The sequence below is a fragment of the Ailuropoda melanoleuca genome, chromosome 11 (assembly GCF_002007445.2).
Source record: "Ailuropoda melanoleuca isolate Jingjing chromosome 11, ASM200744v2, whole genome shotgun sequence".
Taxonomy (NCBI): Eukaryota; Metazoa; Chordata; class Mammalia; order Carnivora; family Ursidae; genus Ailuropoda; species Ailuropoda melanoleuca.
In genome coordinates this window covers 78,704,909-78,727,210 of record NC_048228.1, presented here as the reverse complement: position 1 = coordinate 78,727,210, position 22,302 = coordinate 78,704,909, and the positions used below count along the sequence as shown (strand labels likewise).

The following is a 22,302-nucleotide window of genomic DNA, read 5'->3' as shown; positions in this document are numbered from 1 at the left end:
GCACTCAGCGGGGAGTCTGCTTCTCTCGTTCTCCCTTCCCCTCTGCCCCTCCCCCACGTGATCTCTCTCTACCTCAAATAAATAAATAAATAAATAATCTTTTTTAAAAAAAGGAAAAAGGAAATTGTGCTCTTTTTATTCTATTACATGACTAAATGCTGAAAAGCTCTGAAGACAAAGATAATGAGCCATGAATGGCAAAGTTGAGTCATTTCTATTGCTCCTGGATATTTCTCTGACTCGTACTTCTCCCCTCATTCCTTTTGCACTACTCAAGCAGTGACATCTACAGGTGGTTGATTGAAATAATGGAGCAGAAGACAAGCCCAAATTATGGTGGGTCTGTCGCTACAGAACTGGGCTCCATTTCACCAAATATAAAGAAATTCTCAGCAGATCTTTCTAAAAGTTTGTAGTTCTCTTTAGAAGTCACAAGCCTAGGGGCAACTGGCTGGCTCAGTCAACAGAGCATGCAACTGTTTCTCTTTTTTTAAGAATTTATTTATGAGAGAGAGAGAGCAAGACTAAGGTCAGAGAAGAGGGAGAGGAACAAGCAGATTCTGCACTGAGCACAGAGTCTGTCTCGGGGCTCGATCTCAGGACCCCGAGATCATGACCTGGGCCAAAACCAAGACTTGGACGCTTAATCCTCTGAGCCACCCAGGTGCCCCTGAGCATGCAATTCTTGATCTTGGGGTGGTGAGTTCCAGTCCCACATTGGGGAGAGAGTTTACTTAAAAATAAATAAATAAATAAATAAATAAATAAATAAATAAATAAATAAACTAATTAATTAAAATTTAGAAGTCACAAGCCTAGAGGAAAATGTGGGTTCTGCAGGAGAGCCTTCAGGGAAGGTCTTCAGAGAGCAAGATCTTGTTGCCCCACACTGTGCAGCATGGAAAGAGCGACGCCCAGCCACGGCCATGTGCGCCTGGGGGCCTCCAGAGCAAAGGACTCTGTCTACAGAGCCTGAACCAAATACGGTGCAGTCGGGCAGAAGGGGTATCCATTCCCTAGATGGTACTTAGAACCAGGGCCTTCGGAAACTTATTTATCTCACTAGAATCTCTTGGGGTGGATTTTCCACCTTTTGGGAAAAGAACATCAGTGACAAAAACCCAAAAATGCAGAAAGGAGGCATTTCTGTGAGAGAAATGAAAGCTTTTAAGAAAAGAAAAATAGTTTGTGGTTGATTTGGGTACTTGTTGCTTTTATTGCTGCCATTGATTTCCAGATTTCATTTTTACCCAATTCCTCAAAGTTACTGAATCAGGGGCGCATGGCTGGCTCAGTCAGTAGAGCACAAGACTCTTAATCTTGGGGTTGTGAGTTCGAGCCTTATATTGGGTATAGAGGTTACTTAAAAAAAAAAGATCTTAAGAAAAAAAAGTTATCAAATCAGAGTTTTTAATGCTAGAAAGGTCCTGAGAGAGCTTTCCCAAACTTTTCTGTTAAGAAACTTGCCCAGTAGCAGCCTCCCAGGAGCATAGCAGCCTCCCGCCTCCTGCCCCTCAGCCAGCTGGTTCTCCCACAGCACTAATATTCTCAGGAATATTTTAAATTTGATCCTTTCATTGTGTCTTTCCCTTGTTGTGGGGAAGGGGAAGGACCATTCCGGATGAAAATAACTACCACTTTTCAAGTATCAAAATGAATTTTCTATTGTATAAAATGAGCCTGCAAATGAGGAAAAAAGTTGGTTTCACAATAGGCTCCTGGCAACATGTCCCCAGGCAGATTGTTCGGGAATCAGAAACATGAACCAGAGTAAACATCTCTGCTTTTCTTCCTCTGTGCAGCAATAAGGTTTGATGGGATACAAGTGTTTGGCTACACCGCCTGGTCCCTCCTGGATGGCTTTGAATGGCAGGATGCTTATAGCACTCGCCGAGGATTATTTTATGTGGATTTGAATAGCAAACAAAAAGAAAGAAAGCCCAAGTCTTCGGCGCATTACTATAAACAGATCATCCAAGAAAACGGTTTTACTTTCAAAGAGTCCACCCCAGATGTGCGGGGTCAGTTTCCCTGCGACTTCTCATGGGGCGTCACTGAATCCGTCCTGAAGGTGAGTTACAAAGTCACTATACCCAGGGGGAAATAGAACACAGTATTTTATACCATGTGCTCAGTGACAGCTGTCGGACAATACCAAATATGATTACTTGGAGGTTCTGGAGGGGAGGTGGGGGAAGAGGAAGGAAGATGAGAATTAATGCTTACCGTGAGCCTTTCATGTGGCAGATTTTATTCTTGGCAATGGAGAGGAGAGGCTGCCCTCAGGAAGCAAACAGTCTAGAGGTAACAAGACATATACAGTCATTCTTGAAAGAGGCGTTTAGTCAATAGTGTCAAAATTACAAAGTTGTTTTATAGATTTTGTTTTGCCAAAAGCCAATTATTAGTGGCCCTTGGTTTAAGTGGTTCCTGTTACTTGATAGATTTGAATAATTTGCCTTAGGAGGTCTCTGTGTCCTCATGGAGCCTCCCATGCCCATTCGTCACCTTCATCACATGACTTGCTGAAGTGCCACCTTCTCAATAGGGCTTCCCTACACTCCAAAAAAAATCACAATCCTCTCATTCCCCTTTCTTCCTTGTTCCCCCATATACCCTATTCATCACTAGCTAACATACTACTATGTACTGTATACATTTTTCTTTTTTCTCTAGCTTTATTGAGATATAATTGACATACAACATTGTGTAAGTTTAACGTGGACAACATGATGACTTGATACAGTTATATATTGCAAAACAATTACCACCATAACAAAATTCCCATTTCTCTCTGCGGTGAGAACATTTAAGCTCTATTCTCTTAGCAACGTTGAAGTATGTAATACGGTATCATTAGCGATAATCACCATGCTGTACATCCGATCCTCAGAACTTCATTTTATCACTGGAAGTTTGTACCCTTTGACCAATATCTCCCCATTTGCCCCACCCCCCAGCCCCTGGTCACTACTTTATGGATTTTTCTTATTTATCATGTTTTCCCCTGCTAGAATGCAAACTTACTCTGCATAAGGATGGAGATGTTCGAGGCTTTGCTCCCTGCTGTGTGCTTTACTAGGGCCACGTCAGCTCCGTGGCCGGCTGTGCACCGGCCACGTACCGGCCACGTACCATGCAAAGTGAAGTTGTTAAGGTCAACTTTTTAGAGGCAGATGAGCCCTTAGAGACCTCCTATTCCAAATCCTTCGTTTTACAGATTAGGAAAGTGAGACCCGGGACGCCTGGGTGGCACAGCGGTTAAGCGTCTGCCTTCGGCTCAGGGCGTGATCCTGGCGTTCTGGGATCGAGCCCCACATCAGGCTCCTCTGCTATGAGCCTGCTTCTTCCTCTCCCACTCCCCCTGCTTGTGTTCCCTCTCTCGCTGGCTGTCTCTATCTCTTCAAAAAAGTAAAAATAAAAAATGTTAAAAAAAAAAAAAAGGAAAGTGAGACCCATCAGTTCATAACTGAGACCTAAGTGACTTGTCCAAGGTAACATAAATTAGTGGCATAAACAGTGGTTGTAACAGGCAACCCTCAGGCCCCCATATTTACAGTGCTCCTTTCAAAATAATAACAACTATTTTTAAGCCCTTATTATGTGCCAAGCAAATAACTGTTGTATATATGCACATTCTCTCTCCTAAATCTTAAAACCCTCATTTTACAAGCAAGGAAGTTCAGGCTTAAGGAGGTTACATAACTAGTTCAGGGTACCCAGATCTGTCCGTTTCCTGACACCGTGCTAGAAGACCTCATAAGACCACACTATGGCCTGTATTCCAGAAGCATATGGAAAGACAGCAAGATCTACAAGGGATGGGACCACACCAAAGGGCTCAAACCATGAGTGAACAAAGTTCACAGGTCATGAATCTCAATCCCTGTTGATACTTAAGCATGATTTAGTAAAGCCTCAGAGATAATAATGGGGGGAAAGATACAGAGTAACCCAAATACAGAACTGACTCACCTCAGCTTGTGTCCCCTGTAGAGCCAACTCCTTATCCTGTCTCCTATTCCTATCTCCTCCACATGGCAAAGGCATGCCATCCTTTCCCTACCACTTCAGATGGGTTTATATTTTCTATAATTCCACACCCAGCAAAGAAAGATCCCAGGAGAGACAAGAGTTCCTGCCTGCATATGACCCAAGTGTCTGCTTCACCTGAAGACCTATTTGTGCCCCCGTGATTGACACTGCGATTGTCTACCCCATCTGGGGACCCTACCCCTACTCTGAGGAGCAAGAGTGAATCACTTGGGTCAGAGGAAAGCAATTCTGTGATCAACCAGTTCTGAGTTTCATGCTTACCCCTGGCGCCCAGGGAGGCATCAGCTTCCCTTGAACTTGGACTAAGAGTGAGGATGAATTATTTGCCAAGGAGAATTAGAGTGTTTTTTTTAAAAAAATCAGAGGATGTATGGATAGATGCCAAAAAACCAGATGTCCTCCATAGGAAGACTGACAAAGTGAAAGTAACAGTTTAAAAATATTGGTGTGCCTACCTACAAACATCCCTACCTTATTTTTCCCCAGCCTCTCCGTATTCTTTTCTCCTCTAACGTTTTGTTTTGAGAAATTTCAAACTAGTACAATAAACAGCCATATTCCCTTCATCAAGATTGACCAATTGTTAACGTTTTGCCACATTTGTTTTATCTCTCTTTTATAAACCAGTGAAAAGTTGCAAACATTATTACATTTCACCCCAAAATATTTCTACTCAAATGTGTCTCCTAAAAATAAGGACATTCTCCTGTATCATTATAATATTATCATACCCATAATATTTAATATTGATTCAATATCACCTGACATACATTCCATATTCAAATTATCCTAAATGTTCCCCAAATGTCCTTTATAGATTTAGAAAAAAATTTAGATCACGAACACAAACAAGGATGACACATTGGTTGTCCTTCATCTTTAGCCTCCTTTAATTCAGAATAATTACCCCAAGTTCATGGTACTGGCATATTTGAAGATCCCAGAACAACTGACTGTAGAATGTCTCATGTTCTGGATTTCTTTGTTTCTTTGTTGAATTTGATAAACTTCTGGGAAGATACAACATAGATGAGGTTGTGTATTTCCCAATATATCACATCAGGAAGCACAAGATGCCATTGTTTCATTATGGAAGATGTTAATGTGCTGAAGAAGTAGTTACCACATTTCTTGACTCAGGTAGCATTTGCGAGATCTCTTAATTGAAAGGTACCTTTTCCATGTGTGATTAAGAAGTAATCTGCTGGTACTGGATTAAGAAGCTGTGGTCCATATATACAATGGAATATTACTCAGCTATCAGAAAGAACGAATTCTCAACATTTGCTGCAACATNGGCACTGGAGGAGATAATGCTAAGTGAAATAAGTCAAGCAGAGAAAGACAATTATCATATGATTTCTCTCATCTATGGAACATAAGAACTAGGATGATCGGTAGGGGAAGAAAGGGATAAAGAAAGCGGGGGTAATCAGAAGGGGGAATGAAGCATGAGAGACTATGGACTCTGAGAAACAAACTGAGGACTTCAGAGGGGAGGGGGTGGGGGAATGGGATAGACTGGTGATGGGTGGTAAGGAGGGCACATATTGCATGGTACACTGGGTGTTATATGCAACTAATGGAGCACCGAACTTTACATCGGAATCTGGGGATGTACTGTATGGTGACTAACATAATATAATAAAAAATCATTTAAAAAAAAAAAAGAAGTAATCTGCTGGTGACACTTTGAGACCACATACATATCCTGCTTCCCAACAACATGTCACTAATGGTCTTAATATTGATTCATAAACTTTACCTGAACTATTACTTTGCAGATGGCAAAATGGTGAATTTCTAATTATTCCTTCTACATGTATTAGGTAATCCTCTTAATTTCAGTGCATTATAATTCATTACTGTTGCTGTTTCATTAGTTCTTTTTTTTTTTAAAGCTTTTATTTATTTATTCGACAGAGATAGAGACAGCCAGCGAGAGAGGGAACACAAGCAGGGGGAGTGGGAGAGGAAGAAGTAGGCTCATAGCGGAGGAGCCCGTTGTGGGGTTCGATCCCATAACGCCAGAATCACGCCCTGAGCCAAAGGCAGATGCTTAACCGCTGTGCCACCCAGGCACCCCATCATTAGTTCTTTTGATGCTCAGATTATCTCAAAGGTGGCCAGTGGGACTCCTTCAAACTGCTCCCCTGTGTCTTTCTGACATTTCCTTTTCAGTTTTTAAGTACATCCTTATTTTTCAGGTGTAAGATGTACCAGCATCACCTCATTCTTTTCCTGCCCCAGACTGGAAAAAGCCATTTCTCCAAGGAATCCAGGATCCTCTTAATGAGGAACAGAATTTTAGAGCTAGGGGCGCCTGGGTGGCACAGCGGTTGGGCGTCTGCCTTCGGCTCAGGGCGTGATCCTGGCGTTATGGGATCGAGCCCCACATCAGGCTCCTCTGCTGTGAGCCTGCTTCTTCCTCTCCCACTCCCCCTGCCTGTGTTCCCTCTCTCGCTGGCTGTCTCTATCTCTGTCGAATAAATAAATAAAAATCTTTAAAAAAAAAAAGAATTTTAGAGCTAAGCACTTGGGAGCTAGGATTGAGATCACGGTTCACCATCTCCAACTAGATCTCTTAACAGATGAATCACACCCACTTGCTAAACCAAATGCTTTTTGGAGGTTTTTAAAAGATAGGTTTTCATTTGATCTTGCCTTACCTCATAGCAAGACTGCTCTTTGTAAACACCCTTTCAGTATTATGATGCGCTGAGGTTTCAAAACCCTGAGATTGTCAATCTAAGATAAAAGGATTTTACTCAAATAATTATATGCAGATTTAACTTCATGCTCACATGATCAATGTTCTCTCGGTTTAATGTTCTAGATAACTGGTTGGCAGATGGTAAGTGGGCAGTGATATGGTTTTGTAATTAGACTATGAAGGATGACACACGAGAAAACAATTAGAGGGTAAATATTTACCAAAGGTTAATTATCATTTTTTCCAGGTGCATTTAAATTCAACCATAGGAGGAAAAAGTACTTTAAAACAAGTACAGAACTTTTATTTTCTCTTATTAATTTTGAATTTGGAAATGTTTTTCTTACGCTCTTTTCTGTTTTAATTTAGACTCAAGGGCCTAGCAGGCAATTTTTGCAACCACGGAAAACTAAACCGAAGTTATGACTACCTTATGTTTATAAATTGCTTTAGAGTTGACAGAGCGCTTTCCCAGAGTCATTGACTTGTCACAAGACATCTGTGAGGAGGGTGAGATTACTCTGTCACTACACAGAGTTGCCAAGCCCGAGTTTCAAAGGGGCAGAGTGAGGACAGGAGTCCAAGATTATCTCCTTAGTGGGGGGCAGGGTATGACACACCATCAGATCCAAGAGTTGATTTGGGAGTTTCTGGGGGATATTTTACTGTTTTCTCCAGTCACAAGCCAAGTATCTTGCATAAAGAGGGTGTTCGGTATTCTCCTGTTGGATGAATAAATGCTGTGTTCTCACAGGCACATGGGTAGAGACAACATAATGATGCACTTGTGGCATCACTTGGACTTTTCAAATATAAGGCGTTAGAGAGTTGCATTCAGCAAATGCAAGGGGTCATTTGCTATACCATCCCTCTGGCCTCTTGTAGGGACTATGGCTGGGTCAACCAGCCACCTCTAACTCCAAGTCCTGGTCTCGGTGAAATCCTCTACAACTAGAATTTTAACTTTGCTGTCAAGTTATAGTGGGGTTTGGAAGGTCCATCTTTCATGATTCCTTTTAGTACCAAGCCCAATTTCCTGATGCATTTGAACAGAACCATGTGAGACCCTACTATATAAGTTCAGTTTTTAGGGCAAACGAACTAGAAAACATTTTCTCAGGGTCTTCTGAAAAACAACTTGTCTTCGAAGCCAAGCCCTGGGTGTGGTTCCTTCCCTGTTTTCTGGTCTCCCCGGGAGATTTCGAGAGCCAGGAGGGAGGCTCACCCAGCAGGCCTCTTCTATGGCATCACCAGGACAACTGCAAGAACATGGAGGTCGTTATGAAGGCTACATGCTTCATTTACTTTCTCTATGGTCAGGAAGAAAGAAAATAGGATGGGGCCCTTCCTTCCCTTAGACGATGCATGCTAAGGGCCTGTCTGCCAGGTGTGCTTTCCGCTTGTTTTTCCAGACGCCTGGCTGGCTCATTCGGTTAAGCATCTGCCTTCGGTGCAGGTCACAATCTGAGGGTCATAGGATCCAGCCCTGCATCTGGCTCCTCAGAGGCAAGCCTGTTTCTCCCTCCGCCCCTTCCCCCGCTTGTACTCTCTCTCTCTCTGACAAATAAATAAATAAAATCTTGACCGTGCTTGTTTTTCACAGCCCAAGGTGGTGGCTTCCTCCCCACAGTTCAGCGACCCTCACCTGTACGTGTGGAATGTGACAGGCAACAGACTGTTGCACCGAGTGGAAGGGGTGAGGCTGAAAACACGGCCAGCTCAATGCACAGACTTTGTCAGCATCAAAAGACAACTGGAGATGTTGGCAAGAATGAAAGTCACTCACTACAGGTTTGCTCTGGACTGGCCCTCAATCCTTCCCGCGGGCAACCTGTCCATGGTGAACCGACAAGCTCTGAGGTACTACAGGTGTGTGGTCAGTGAGGGGCTGAAGCTCAACATCTCCCCAATGGTCACGTTGTACTATCCGACCCACGCCCACCTGGGCCTCCCCACGCCCCTGCTGCACGGCGGGGGCTGGCTGAACCCATCCACAGCCCAGGCCTTCCAGGACTACGCTGGGCTGTGCTTCCAGGAGCTGGGGGACCTGGTGAAGCTCTGGATCACCATCAACGAGCCCAACAGGCTGAGTGACATCTACAGCCACACTGGTAACGACACCTACAGGGCGGCCCACAACCTGCTGATCGCCCACGCCCTGGTCTGGCACCTCTACGACAGGCACTACAGGCCCACGCAGCGCGGGGCCGTGTCTCTGTCTTTGCACTCGGACTGGGCCGAGCCCGCCAACCCCTACGCCGACTCGCACTGGCAGGCGGCCGAGCGCTTCCTCCAGTTCGAAATCGCCTGGTTCGCGGAACCCCTCTTCAAGACCGGGGACTACCCGCCGGCCATGAGGGAGTACATCGCGCTCAAGAACAGGCAGGGGCTCTCGCGCTCCGCCCTGCCGCGGTTCACCGAGGAGGAGAGGAGGCTGGTCAAGGGCGCGGCCGACTTCTACGCGCTGAACCACTTCACCACCAGGTTCGTGATGCACGCGCGCCAGAACGGCAGCCGCTACGACGCGGACAGGGACGTCCAGTTCCTGCAGGACATCACCTGCCTGAGCTCCCCCAGCCGCCTGGCTGTCATGCCCTGGGGGGAGCGCAAGGTGCTGAGGTGGATCCGGAAGAACTACGGCGACGTGGATGTTTACATCACGGCCAATGGCATCGACGACCAGTCTCTGGAAAATGATGAACTCAGGAAATACTACTTAGAGAAATACATTCAGGAGGCTTTGAAAGGTGAGATTCGGGGCCTATCAGGTACAGTGAAATGACATTACCAGCAAAGGTGAACGAAAGAATGAGGGGAGAAGGTGCGTTCGTGACAGTGCCAGCTGATTGGGGGAAAGTTGGCAAGTTTAGAAAAGTGTTTTTAAAAAATTAAAGAAACACTAAACAAAAACAAATCACCTTAAATCTCACTCCCCCCAACAAGCACTGTGTGGTATTTTGGATTACTTACTCCCCCCATATGTGCTAACAGTTTTAGTACAAGTCAAAGGTTTGTATCCAAATTTTTTCTTAATATCACAGTGTAAGTGTTCCATGTCATTAAAATTGCCTTAATATTATTTTAATGGTTGCTTAATCTCAACGCATGGACCTATCTTTACACATTTAAGCATTTCTCTGTCTGACGTGTTTTTTTTTTTAATACTAAGAAGAAAGTACCTTTGGATATAAATCTTTGTCTTCATTTCTGATTATCTTCCTAAGAAGGACTGCCCACTATGGAATTATTGGGTCAAATGTTACAAAGAACAGTTCCCATCCCCCCTCCCCATGCAAGCTATAATTTTTTAATACTTTTTAAAAATTCCTCAATTTTATGTTTTGATGGAAGCAAACATCAGTGTTTGAGAGCATTTTACATACTCTTCCCAGTATTGGCTATCATTTTTAAAATATATTTTTTAAAGATTTTATTTATTTATTTGACAGAGATAGAGACAGCCAGCGAGAGAGGGAACACAAGCAGGGGGAGTGGGAGAGGAAGAAGCAGGCTCCCAGCAGAGGAGCCTGATGTGGGGCTCGATCCCAAAAGGCCGGGATCACGCCCTGAGCTGAAGGCAGACGCTTAACGCTGTGCCACCCAGGCGCCCCCGTTTTTAAAATATTTTTTAACGTTCATAATAGACTTGTTGAAGCACCAAAAAGATCCCAGCAATATACTTATTTACTGAGCACCTAATATGGGCAGAAACTGTTCTGGGCATTATATCACCACTGAACAAAATAAAGATTACTGTCCTCATGAAGCCTCTATTTTTGTGGGATGAGAGTCAACAGATAAGATATATAGCATGTCAGAGGCAAAAAGTTCTATGGTGGAAAAACAGCAGGGAAGAGAGTGATGGGGAGTGGGATATAGGAGTAGTTACAACTCTAAGGCATGGTGGGGGGTGTCTTCAAAGATCTGGAGGAGCAAGACAGCAAACCTGTGCAGTTGTCTGTGAAATGTTCCCGGTGAGAGAACAGCAAACGCAAAAATCCTAGTGTGGGAGCATGCTTGGCCTGTTTGAGATTCAGGAAGGCGGTCAAAGTGGTTGAAGCATGAACAACAGGAGAAAGTAATCAGAGATGAGGTCAAGGAAGTAGAAGGCAGATCATACATGGCTTAGTGAGCCATCATAGGAACTGTGGCTCTTACTCTGAAGTCAGCAGGCTATGGAAGTTTTTAAACAGAAGGGGACATGACCTAACTCACACTTTTGAAGAATCACTCTGGCAGCTATTTTTGGATACATTGTAAAGGAGCAAGAACAGAATCAGGGAGGGTTGGAGTAGTCTAAGTAAGCAATGATGGGGGATTGGATTAGGTTATTAAAAGTGGAGATGGTGGAATTGGCTAGGTTCTTGTTTTATTTTGAAGGTAAAGTCGACAGAATTACTTGAGGGGATGTGAGAGAAGAGTGAAGAATGACTGTGTTTTGGTTTAAGCAACTAAAGGGTGAGTGGCCATTTACCAGGTCAGAGGAGACTGGCAGAACAGATTTGTGTTGTTTGGTGTTGCATGCGTTAAGTTTGAGATGTCTATTAGACATCCAATTAGAGATGTCAAATAGGCTAATTGGAGTCTCAGGTTCAGAGAAGTCTAGGACTAAGATACCAATTTGGGAGTTAAGAGCAAAAATGGCGGGACACCTGGGTGGCTCAGTCGGTTTAACTGTCTGCCTTCAGCTCAGGTCATTATCCCGGAATCCTGGGATCGAGTCCTGCATCAGGCTCCCTGCTCTGCGGGGAGCCTGATACTCCCCTTGCTTGTGCTCTCTCTGACGAATAAATAAAGTCTTAAAAAAAAAAAAAAGAGCAAGAATGGTATTTAGAAACAGTAAGGCTGGACGATTATCACAAGGGAGCAAGCAGAGAGGCCTGAGCACTGGAACACTTCAATATTCAGAGGTCAGAGAGAGGAGAAACCGGTAAGAGTGAACAGAAGCCAGTGCTGTAAAGGTAACTAGAGAGTATGCAATCATGGGGGTCTTTTTTTGCTGAAGATATCAGAAGTTATACCGTGCTCATATGGAAATGACCCAATAGTGAAGGAAAATACATGAGAGAAGGGGAGAACAGATGGAGATGTCCTTGAATTAAAAAAAAAAAAAAGAGAGAGAGAAAGAATAAACTTAGTGTGTACATGGAAGAGTCATCCGTAGTAACAGAAGTATGATAGGTGGATAGATGTGATGGTGGGAAATTGAAGAATTCTCGAGTACTTCATTTTTAAGTGAAATGGGTAGGAAGGTCATCCCTTCAAAGCACGGATGACAGTTTGAGGGAGAGGTGTGTCTCAGTCAGGTGACTGGGGAAACAAGTGTGGTTATTGGGCAGCACCAACAGCACAGCTGAGGTCTGGAATCAGGCCAGATAGGCAAGATTTTTCTGCTTGTGACCAATCGTGGCTCCAGTTCTTAAATTTGTTTTTGAACCTTGCCCATGTATTTTTGTATTATTTATGGATCAAAATTTTACTTCAAAAAATTTTAAGCTTACACATATTTTTATCAATCATTAAAGAATGTCAAAAAACCCTTTAATAACAATTGCTACTTTAAGGTTAGCTTATTTCAATGGAAACTAAATTCTTACTCAGATATCTTATAGCTCGTTTGTGATTAATGTTCATTTCTGATATTTTTCAGCACACCTAATTGATAAAGTCAAAATCAAAGGCTATTATGCATTCAAACTAACTGAAGAAAAATCTAAACCCAGATTTGGATTCTTCACATCTGAATTCAAAGCTAAATCCTCAGTTCAGCTTTACAACAAACTGATCGGCAACAGTGGCTTCCCTTCTGAGAACACGAGTCCTAGATGCAGTCAGACAAGAAACACAGACTGCATGGTCTGCTTATTTCTTGTGCAGAAGAAACCACTGATATTCTTTGGTTGTTGCTTCTTCTCCACCCTGGTTCTACTTTTATCAATTACCATTATTCACAAGCGAAAGAGGAGAAAAATATGGAAAGCAAAGAACTTACAACACATACCATTAAAGTAAGGCCACGAAAGTTCTTAGTGAAACTGACCCTATTTATGTCTGCATGATAGAAAGTCCAAAAATTCACTCCAGTTCCATATACTGGTAACTTACAGAAGACAATTTGAAATACTAGCAGTAACCAAGGTGATGACAATCAAGGTCTCTGTTGTGCGGTCCAAATGAATTTTCCGTTAGGTGTTCACATTGCTGAATTCAGTTCTTGGATCTGAGATAAAGGCTTTACCCAGACAGTAAACTATGAGGATTATCTGACAGACGCTTCATTAAGTTTAATGAGCTGTTATTCATCATTTTTCTCTAGCTTTCTTCTAGAAATACCAATAGCTTCTTATAGTAACAAATTACTTAGAAAAAAGTGCAACTTTGGCTAGGCTCCACAGCAGAAATTTAAAACTCTTAATACTGGATAGTAAGTGATTGTTCTGTCACTTCTAACAAGGTGCTTTTCCCCTTTAGAATATACACAATAGCGTAAGTAATGCTCATTTATCATCAGTTCCAGCATAGCCTCTTAAGCACATTGATCCTAGTTTGTCTCAATAGAAATAAAAATCACTTATAAAACATGGAATTTTGTGAGGTCTCCCCTTATATCAGATCTGACTTAAAAACACATAACTTCCATAACTCATCTCATGGGAAGATCACAGGACTAAGATTAAGGCGAACTAGACCCAATTGCCTGTGGAGACAGCAGTCACTCAACCTCACAGTACAGCTAATTCCTCTTTAACAAATTAACATCATTCTTCCTTGCTTGGATTTTTGTGAGACAACAAGATCTTACATACTTAGGAAAGCTAAATATTCTAAAATGATGTTTTTTTTTACTGTCAAGTCATCAAGGGATATTATTCCATAAGACTTGCTCTCCTGAGGAGCTCCACTGTTCTGACACCATGTGTATAGAGGGACCTCTCAAAAAGGTATAGAATGCAGCTCTAGCTTGACCTTGCAACTGTGCCTCTTTGGATGCAATTCAGAATGTTGGTCTGAAGGAGTTAAAACTTCTTCCACTGCATCTTTTGAAGCTGGGATTAAATAAATTTTTAAAACGAACTAGGAGTTTGACTTTATTGAACTCCTCTGCTCAAGATTCTTTCAGTGTATTCTATATTTTACAGGAAAAAACTTGAATGTAAACCCATTTATGCCCATTCTTTAGGTTAGTCAACATTTAAATAACCACCCATTTCACATAGTAGCTAATCACTGTCCAAGAATTTACTGGGTCAAAGGAAAGTTTTTTTTTTCCAAAAAACCTTGGTAGGAAACCACCCTGAATTAAGTTATTGTGATTGCTTTTCAAGTCTACCTATGTCAGAAGCCAAATTTTGTAGGTAATGGTAGATTCTAATTGATAATGCACAGCAGGAAGTTTCAGACACTGTAATGAGACAACACAATTGGTCAAGTAAGTGTAAAAATGGGAAATCTGTTTTTTGACTGGCCAAATTTGAACAGTAATTGTGGTTTTCTATTCTCCTTCCCCCACTGTATCCACTCTCCCAGCTTTGGCAGTTTTTATATTATGCTTTTTATGCTTTCAAGTAATTTTTGATATTTCCTCTTTGAAAACTCACGTAGTTTGCCTAAGGCTATCCACAAGTACAACTGGTTGTATTAATGTTAACTACGTGGACAGACTCTCATTTAAAACAACCACTTGGCTAGGTTTTGTTTTTTTTTTTTTCTTTGTGCTACATGGATTCACTGACCTCAGAGTTCCAGTGAATGTTCCTATAGGAATTATCAGCTGAACTTATTACCAACTTTTAAACTTCTCTTTAATATCCAACATCTTGAAAAAGGAATGCATATTCAGTCATAGGAATAACAAAGATTTAGAATTAAATCAAGGTTTTGCTTTTCTGGTGTCTACTTTGTGCTCTGATTAAAAAGTATCTTGTATTCACGGTTTACCATTAACCTTCAATACTTTGTCTTTACATTTAGAGCTAAAATTAAAACTTATGTCCTTTTTCAAATTTGTTACTTTGCCATAAATTCCCCCAGTCAAGTCCCAAACCAATACTTACAGTCCTAACACCTGGGAACTATAAGTTATTAAGCCATCATCATATAAGAACCCTTAGGTACATATTTAATTCAAATCATGATTAGTTATACTTACTAAGGTTTATCCCAAGCTCATTACATTTATAAAATATCACTTCAAACTGATCGCTTTTGACAGGGTAAGATTTTTAGAATTTAGGCCTGGGACTTGCTCGGCAGGGGGGGAGCCCTCTTAAAATGTAATTAACTTGTGTTCTATTTTGTGTGTGGTATTAGTTTGTATATTCAATGTAACAAGCCTGTCTTTCACTAATAAGTCTGGTACATATGGAAAATATTACAACATAACCATGGTGTTGAAAGATCCTCTCTAGGGGCGCCTGGGTGGCTCAGTCGTTGGGCTTCTGCCTTCAGCTCAGGGCGTGATCCCAGCATTACGGGATCAAGCCCCACATCAGGCTCCTTCGCTGGAAGCCTGTTTCTTCCTCTCCCACTCCCCCTGCTTGTGTTCCTTCTCTCGCTGGCTGTCTCTATCTCTGTCAAATGAATAAATCTAATCTTTAAAAAAAAATCCTCTGTAAAATCAGGTGTCAGTACATTATGACTAATTGCTGAATTCTCAATGTAATTTATTCCAAATAAACTGGTTTATGCTGATTATATTCACTAACAATCTGGTCAATTTTAAGAACCATAAAATATGAATACGTCTGGTGTATAACTGAATTCCGCCCCATACTGCCTCTGCCCATCTTCCCGAACTATGTGCATCTTGGATAACTTTCTTTGGAGTATGTTTTCTTATTATAAAATGTGGGCATCTAAACCTCAAGAGTTGGGAAAACAACACACAAGTGCTTATTACCCATTGTAGACACAGAAGACATGGAATTCTTCCCAGGGGAAACTGTGTTTTCCCTTACCGCAAACAACTTGTGAAAATCACTCCTTAGCTACACCACCAGCCTCCAACTGCTATCCTGTGAAGCCTCACCCATCCCATCAATCCACTTCGTTCTGAGAAATGACACTCCCACAGCTACCACTGCCTATCCACTGACACTCTCAATTATAACACCTTTATCCCTCTAGAATATTGCCATTTGGAAACTTCTTCCTCAACTCTCAAAATCAGTTTTGAAATCCTCAATACCTTCCAAAACATTTCCGTTCAGGCCTGTTGGTATTACTGAGTCTTTAATACTTTAATCTCCCCAGCAAGCTGGGTACCATTCACTCAGCAAATAGCTATGTGCCAAGCATTATTGTTCCAGGTACCTGGAATATCCCAGTGAGAAAAGATCCATCCTCAAAAAGGTTACATTCTAACAGGAAAAAAAGCATACATACATAACAAAGTAAACTATGTTACATTCTAAATACTATGGACAAAAACAAGTGAAGCAGAGATATGTATGCTAGGATGGGGGGGGTGAGGGGCGAACACAATAGGCTGATCCAAGCAGGCTTCACTGAAAATGTTTAACAGACCTGAAGGTTAAGTTGCCACTCCACAGAGAAAGAACTTCTAAAGGAAAGGTTTTAAGGCAGTAGTACTGAGGAACAGCAAGGTCAGTTCAGCCCGTCTATCAGAAAGATTAAGAGGGAGTGGAATTTGAGAAAAGCATTCTGGCTACTGCTGAAAACAGACAGGAGCACAGCTGACCAGTTAAAAAGCTATTATACTAACCCAAGCAAAATGTTTTTCATTTTCTACATTATAAAAAATTTCCAAACTTCTAAGTAGACACAAGGAATCCCCATAGTTTAGTTTCGAGTTATCAATTTCCAGGTAATGTTTCACTTAGAACCCCATCCAATGCCCTCTCCAACCCCACTTCAAATATTTCAAAGCGAACTATAGTTTTTCACTTATATTTCTTTAAAACTTACCAAGAATTAACTCCTTAAAACTTACCAAAGATTAACTCCTTAAAATATCTAGTTAGTTCATTTAAAATCAAGATCTCAGTAAGATCCATACATTCCAAATGGTTGCTCACTTCTTCTAGATTTAGAGAGCATGAGAGCACAAGCAAGGGGCGGGCAGAGGGAGAAGGAAGCTCCCTGCTAAGCAGGGAGTCTAACATGGGGCTCCATCCCACGACCCTGAGATTATGACCTGAGCGAAGGCAGACGCTTAATTGACTGAGCCACCTAGGCACCCCTCTTCTTAAGTCCTTAAACATACCTTACTTTGAAGGCAGAATCCACCACTTCTCTGATGGATTTAATGTGTAGTGTGCAAGAGAAATCAAGGTTGAATGTTTTGCTTGAGAAATCATAAGGCTGGAGTTTCCATCAAATGAGATGGGGCAAACAGAGGGTGGGGGCAACCCTCCTAAGGTAGTCCAGTATGGTAACACATTTAAAGTGTGACACAAAGAATTAAAAGATTCTGGAAGGGTTATCAGTTTCTAAAATATCAAGAACTAGCATGTGGGAGCAATGGCTGAGGTAGGGTAGAGTGAAGATTGAGAGCATCTTGGACACAATGTTTATCATGAACACAAAGTCACCTTATCACTTTGTTCCACTCCTCCACTGCTTTTTCTACAAGTTACCAGTAAACAGACAAGTGACTCAAGCACACATACCTCACAAATACTCAAATTTATGCCTCTGCAAAATTAGGTACCTTCAGGATCTCCCCCAAAAGTTCTATATCCAATGAACAGTCACACGGTGTTGCCCGTCACCGGTACTGTATTCCTCTTGCCTGAAATTCCCTTGTTATTCCTTCAAAGAATTAAATTCAAGCCAATTCTCCCACGAAGTTGTACTAGGAAAAACTGTTTTATTCCTTGTTACGTTCTTAGCACATTACAATCTACTTCTGAATGGTTTAACAGCCAAATAGTTGGAAAGGATTACTGGTTTAAGAAAGTGCCCCAGGGGTGTCTGGGTGGCTCAGTTAAGCTTCTGCCTTTTGACTCAGGTCATGATCCCAGGGTCCTGGGACGGAGCCCTGCATTGAACTCTCCACTCAGTGGGGAGCCTGCTTCTCCCTCCTTCTGCCTCTCAGCCCCACTCGTGCTCACTCACTCTCTTACACTGTCTCCCTCAAATACTTAAAACATTTTTTTAAAAAAGAAAGAAAAGAAAAAGCCCCAAATCAGTGTAGCTTTTATTGCATCTTTAAAACATCACAAATAATTCTGAAAAATCATCCGGCATCTTGCTGTTTCTGTAGACAGACAACTGTAAAAAGAAATAAAAACATCTGTCAATTTCCATCAATACCCTCCAAAACAAGTTCTACTCTAAATAATCTAAAACATTAAGATTCTGACTTGTCAGTTCATAGTAAAAATGCATGTCACTTTTTTTATTCTGCCATTTACGATGTTTCAGAATGTAACTCATTTTCTGCCATTACAATTCCAGTTTCAGACTTAGTATATTAAGACCTCTAAAACTAATGCAGTAAAGAAACTTAGACACAAGAACCTACCTCAGATCTTATTCATCAGCCTGCTGAACTGTTCCTTTTTCAGAAACATAGATACCATCCAAAAATTTTCTGATATCCTTGTTTTTAACAGTTGTGGCTTGCTGAATCAAAGCAGCTATTAACAGTAAAAAGGTAGGAAATTACGTTACCAGGCAGACTCATCTTAAAATAAAAGGATTTTCATTATATGCCATACTTAAAATCTATGATCTTTGGGGTAGTTTTTTGCTTAATTCCACAAATAAACTCATCCAATGAGAATACCATGTGTATTCAACAACAAGATTTAAACAAAATTTTGTAGGCATAATTAGGCATAGTAAACATACAAACCTGAGTTTGATACAAGTTCAATGTCATTTCCTTCAAGAATTAACTCATCTTTTTGGGCTTGAGATACAGAACAAGCAACACCTAAAAAGGGAAGAAGGCATTCACACAGTGTAAACATAAAATCAGATCTGTACAATATTTAATTTAAAAACATTTAAAGAAGTAACTTATTCCATTTACAATTCCACACAACAAATGAAGCTTATTGAGATTCTGATTTTACAGGACCTGACTTAAACTAGGCAAAAGCTTGTGTTCTTGCTTGAATGAATCTGTTCCAGAGTAGTTAGACTTTCAGTGATTCAGTCAAGGAGTATGAGAAGATAGTATTCAGCTAATGCAATTTAGCTGTGCACAGCTTCGTTATCAAGCCTTATTCCTACTGTATAAATTTGGTACCTCTCCAGTTTCTTTCTTATATGAGGGTTCCCATTAAATGCTGTCGACCACAGCTAATACCGCATAGTATTTTTGTAAACTCATTAAATGGTACTAGAAATTCCTTCTTCCCACCCACCCCAATGGAATCAAGAAATCTCAAGAGAGCACTAAGCTTTAAAATTTTCTAATGTTGGGGCACCTGGCTGGCTCAGTGCAGCATGGGACTCTTGTTCTCGGGGTTGTGCAGAGATTACTTAAAAATAAATTAAACATATTAATAAACACTAAAAATATTTTAATATTTAGTATTTTAATGCTTCTGTGTTTACTATGTATCAAGCAACAACTGTTCCAAGTACATTTTAATTTTAACCCATTTGGCCATGAGACATTCCCCATTTTAGATGAGTAAAATGAGCTAGAGTTAGATGATTTGCCCAAGGTTGATAGAACTAAGATTTGAACCTATGCTATTAACCACTATTCAAACTTTTTCTTAGGATTTCAGTTTGCAAAGAGAATTAAAACACAGCTAACACTCTCTGAAACTACTCCAATGCATAGGTCTTTTAAGAATAACAATGAGTACAGATATGATATAAAACTTTAACTGGCACGAAGAGTTATTAAAAACATAATCAAAATGGACAATTCTGAACTAATGGATTTACAGCCAACCCAAAACACCAGTCTTCACAAGTAAATATTTCTGAACCGTATCTAAAGGTATGCACACACCTGGCCTCATCCGAACCCTGCGGATGTATTTTTCACCTAAGAAATTTCGGATTTCAACAAGAGAACCATTCTCCTGAATAACAACGTTGATGGGGAAATGAGCATACACGGACCTCATCTTGTAACGGAAGCCCTGTTAAGTAAACAAACTATTAGCAAAGCTGAGCAATCTGAGACAAATCCAGTTTTTGAATTTTGTACGGTGCTTCCATTTACAATTTAAAAATAAAACAGTCCTCACATAGCACTTATTGTCAAGATTTTTTAACAGTCACCTGTACCAAATCTTCCAAACTGTATACATAAACATGTTTCTGACTCTTTAATCACTGTAAAGCTCTTTAAGGAGGCATTTATTTTACTCCTCCTATGACCACAGTAAACAATGCCAGCTTTTATTTTTATTTTTTTTAAAGACTTTATTTATTTATTTGACAGAGATAGAGACAGCCAGCGAGAGAGGGAACACAAGCAGGGGGTGTGGGAGAGGAAGCAGCAGGCTCATAGCGGAGGAGCCCGATGTGGGGCTCGATCCCATAACGCCGGGAACACGCCCTGAGCCGAAGGCAGACGCTTAACCACTGTGCCACCCAGGCGCCCCAACAATGCCAGCTTTTAAAAATAAGAACCCCAAAGCCCTTCATCTTGGACACTAGACTAAATTCTACTGAGTTACTAAGGTATGCCAGATGACAAGAATTCATACAGGCCCTGTCCTCAAGGAAACTCAGCCTGGTAGCAAGGATAAATAGGGGAAACATGACCCAATAGGCTTCTAATGGAGTTGAAGGGTGCCATTATGAGGTGCACTCTCAAAGGACTGAGTTTTAACACAAAAAAAAAGCTTTTCAGGAAAGACAGCAACATGAACTTTATCTGAAAGGCTGGGGGGGAGAGGGAGTTGTAAAGAGAATAGTGACATCAAATATGCTTTTAGGGAAGAAGGCAGGGAGCGCAAAAAGGAGATCCAGCTTTCTCTATACCTTCAAGGGGCCCCGGTGGTAGGCGGCACGCCAACAGGAAGTCAAAGCCTACTCTATGTGCTATATTTTCTATTTTAAAAAGCCGAACAAAAACAAAAAACCAAACAAACCCAACACCACACATCCTGAAGCTGTGAATTTTATTTGTGTGAAAAAAACACCATCAGCCTACTATAAAGACCATCTGGTCTTTAGTCACATTAATCACTTTATCCTAAAGACCCATGGATGCCTATGAAAAAAAAATGCCAAGATCCCCTTTCCCAACAGGCATAATCTATGTTCTGCAGTAGACATTTACGTTGCATACATACATTACAGCTATGAAACTTCCCCTTCCAAAACGAAGCAGTCTGATCAATCTACTTACCAGTGTAACACCCTTGATCATGTTCTGTACATGACTACAGATAGTGCGAACAGTAGCCAGTTCCTTTCTATTTCCCCACCATTTGTCAACTCGGAGCTGTAACAGAACAAAAACTTTATACGATTCTTTCCAGTAATAGGCAGGCTTGAAAGAAAAATCCACTTATTCACAGAATTACTCTAGATTCGAGTATTAGCCCTAATTAAAGCAACCACATATATACCCCTTCAATTACTACCTTTTTTACTACTATACATCATTGGACCCATTTCACAAGAGAATGTCAACCCAGAAATACTGATTTTTCACGCTGCATCGTACTTCACTCCTAGAAAGCTAAAATACCACGCTTACAGGACCTGCCTGGTTCCTAAGATATATTATATAAAATAATCAACTGCATTTTAAAAATAAAAGTATTTTGTTAGGAACAAAATAATCACGAGAAAAATACTTTGTTAACACTATGAAGACCTTGACGCTAATCATCGATCACTACGGTACCAATACTGAGCTTTAGAATTAGTCAGAATTTGTTTTCCCAACTTCACTAAAGCAGTAACACCAAAAACAAGCTACACTTTTGGACACCCGATTTTAAGCCAAAACGCTGACCCTCAATTCTATAATTCTTTGAGCAACCAAATTCGGTGCTAGTACACCACTACCTTCCAAACAAGCAATGGATGCCTCAAAAGAACCGTATCTCACCCTCTTTTTTTTCTTTCCAAGAAGACTGAGTTCTACATTGATGTGATTGAAGTCCCTTCGCAGGGTTCCTCTGGGGCCCTTCACAATAACTGTACGTCCCTTCAGAGTGATGTCGACTAAGAGAGAACATATTTGTGAGGCCTCGGAACAAGGTACAAAGCAGGCAGTTAAGACCTAAGAAGAACACAAACATCAGGTCTCATACCATTTTCTGGAATGTCGACAGTCTGATTGCTGAGAATGGTCTTCATTCTGAAACACAAACACCTGGGGTTACGAGGCCGGCGCGGGGCCGGCCACACTACCCTGGGCGGAGCTCACTCCTCCCGGAGACTGGCAAGCGGAAACCCCGGGGTGGACACAGGAGGACCCACCGGGAGAGCAGCCCCCGCTGCGTCCTGGCCAGGAACGAGCAGCTCCTAAGCACGTATTATGAGCACGGCGGGCGAACTCCCGAGCAGCCCTATTACGGCGGCGCCAACCCGGCAGGGCTGAGGGGCGGGGGAAGGCCTACAAGCCCAATACAGGA

At 41.5% G+C, this 22,302-nt stretch overlaps 2 protein-coding genes across 2 annotated transcripts in view; one reads left to right on the top strand and one right to left on the bottom strand.

Moving 5' to 3' along the window:
* KLB (klotho beta) overlaps window positions 1-12,842 on the top strand; it is a 33,093-nt gene extending 20,251 nt beyond the window's left edge. Inside the window, exons 3-5 of the mRNA XM_034671932.1 lie at window positions 1,803-2,071; window positions 8,373-9,516; window positions 12,420-12,842. Coding sequence (XP_034527823.1) covers window positions 1,803-2,071; window positions 8,373-9,516; window positions 12,420-12,781 — 1,775 coding nt within the window. The 3' untranslated portion in view covers window positions 12,782-12,842. The remainder of the gene's footprint in view (window positions 1-1,802; window positions 2,072-8,372; window positions 9,517-12,419) is intronic.
* Window positions 12,843-18,257: 5,415 nt separating this feature from the next.
* On the bottom strand, window positions 18,258-22,025 carry RPL9 (ribosomal protein L9; the record flags this gene model as incomplete). Its single annotated transcript, NM_001304933.1, is given in 6 exon segments — window positions 18,258-18,372; window positions 18,591-18,671; window positions 19,710-19,842; window positions 21,063-21,158; window positions 21,774-21,889; window positions 21,979-22,025. Coding segments are annotated over 6 exon segments (579 nt in total).
* Between the last annotated feature and the right edge of the window lie 277 nt (window positions 22,026-22,302).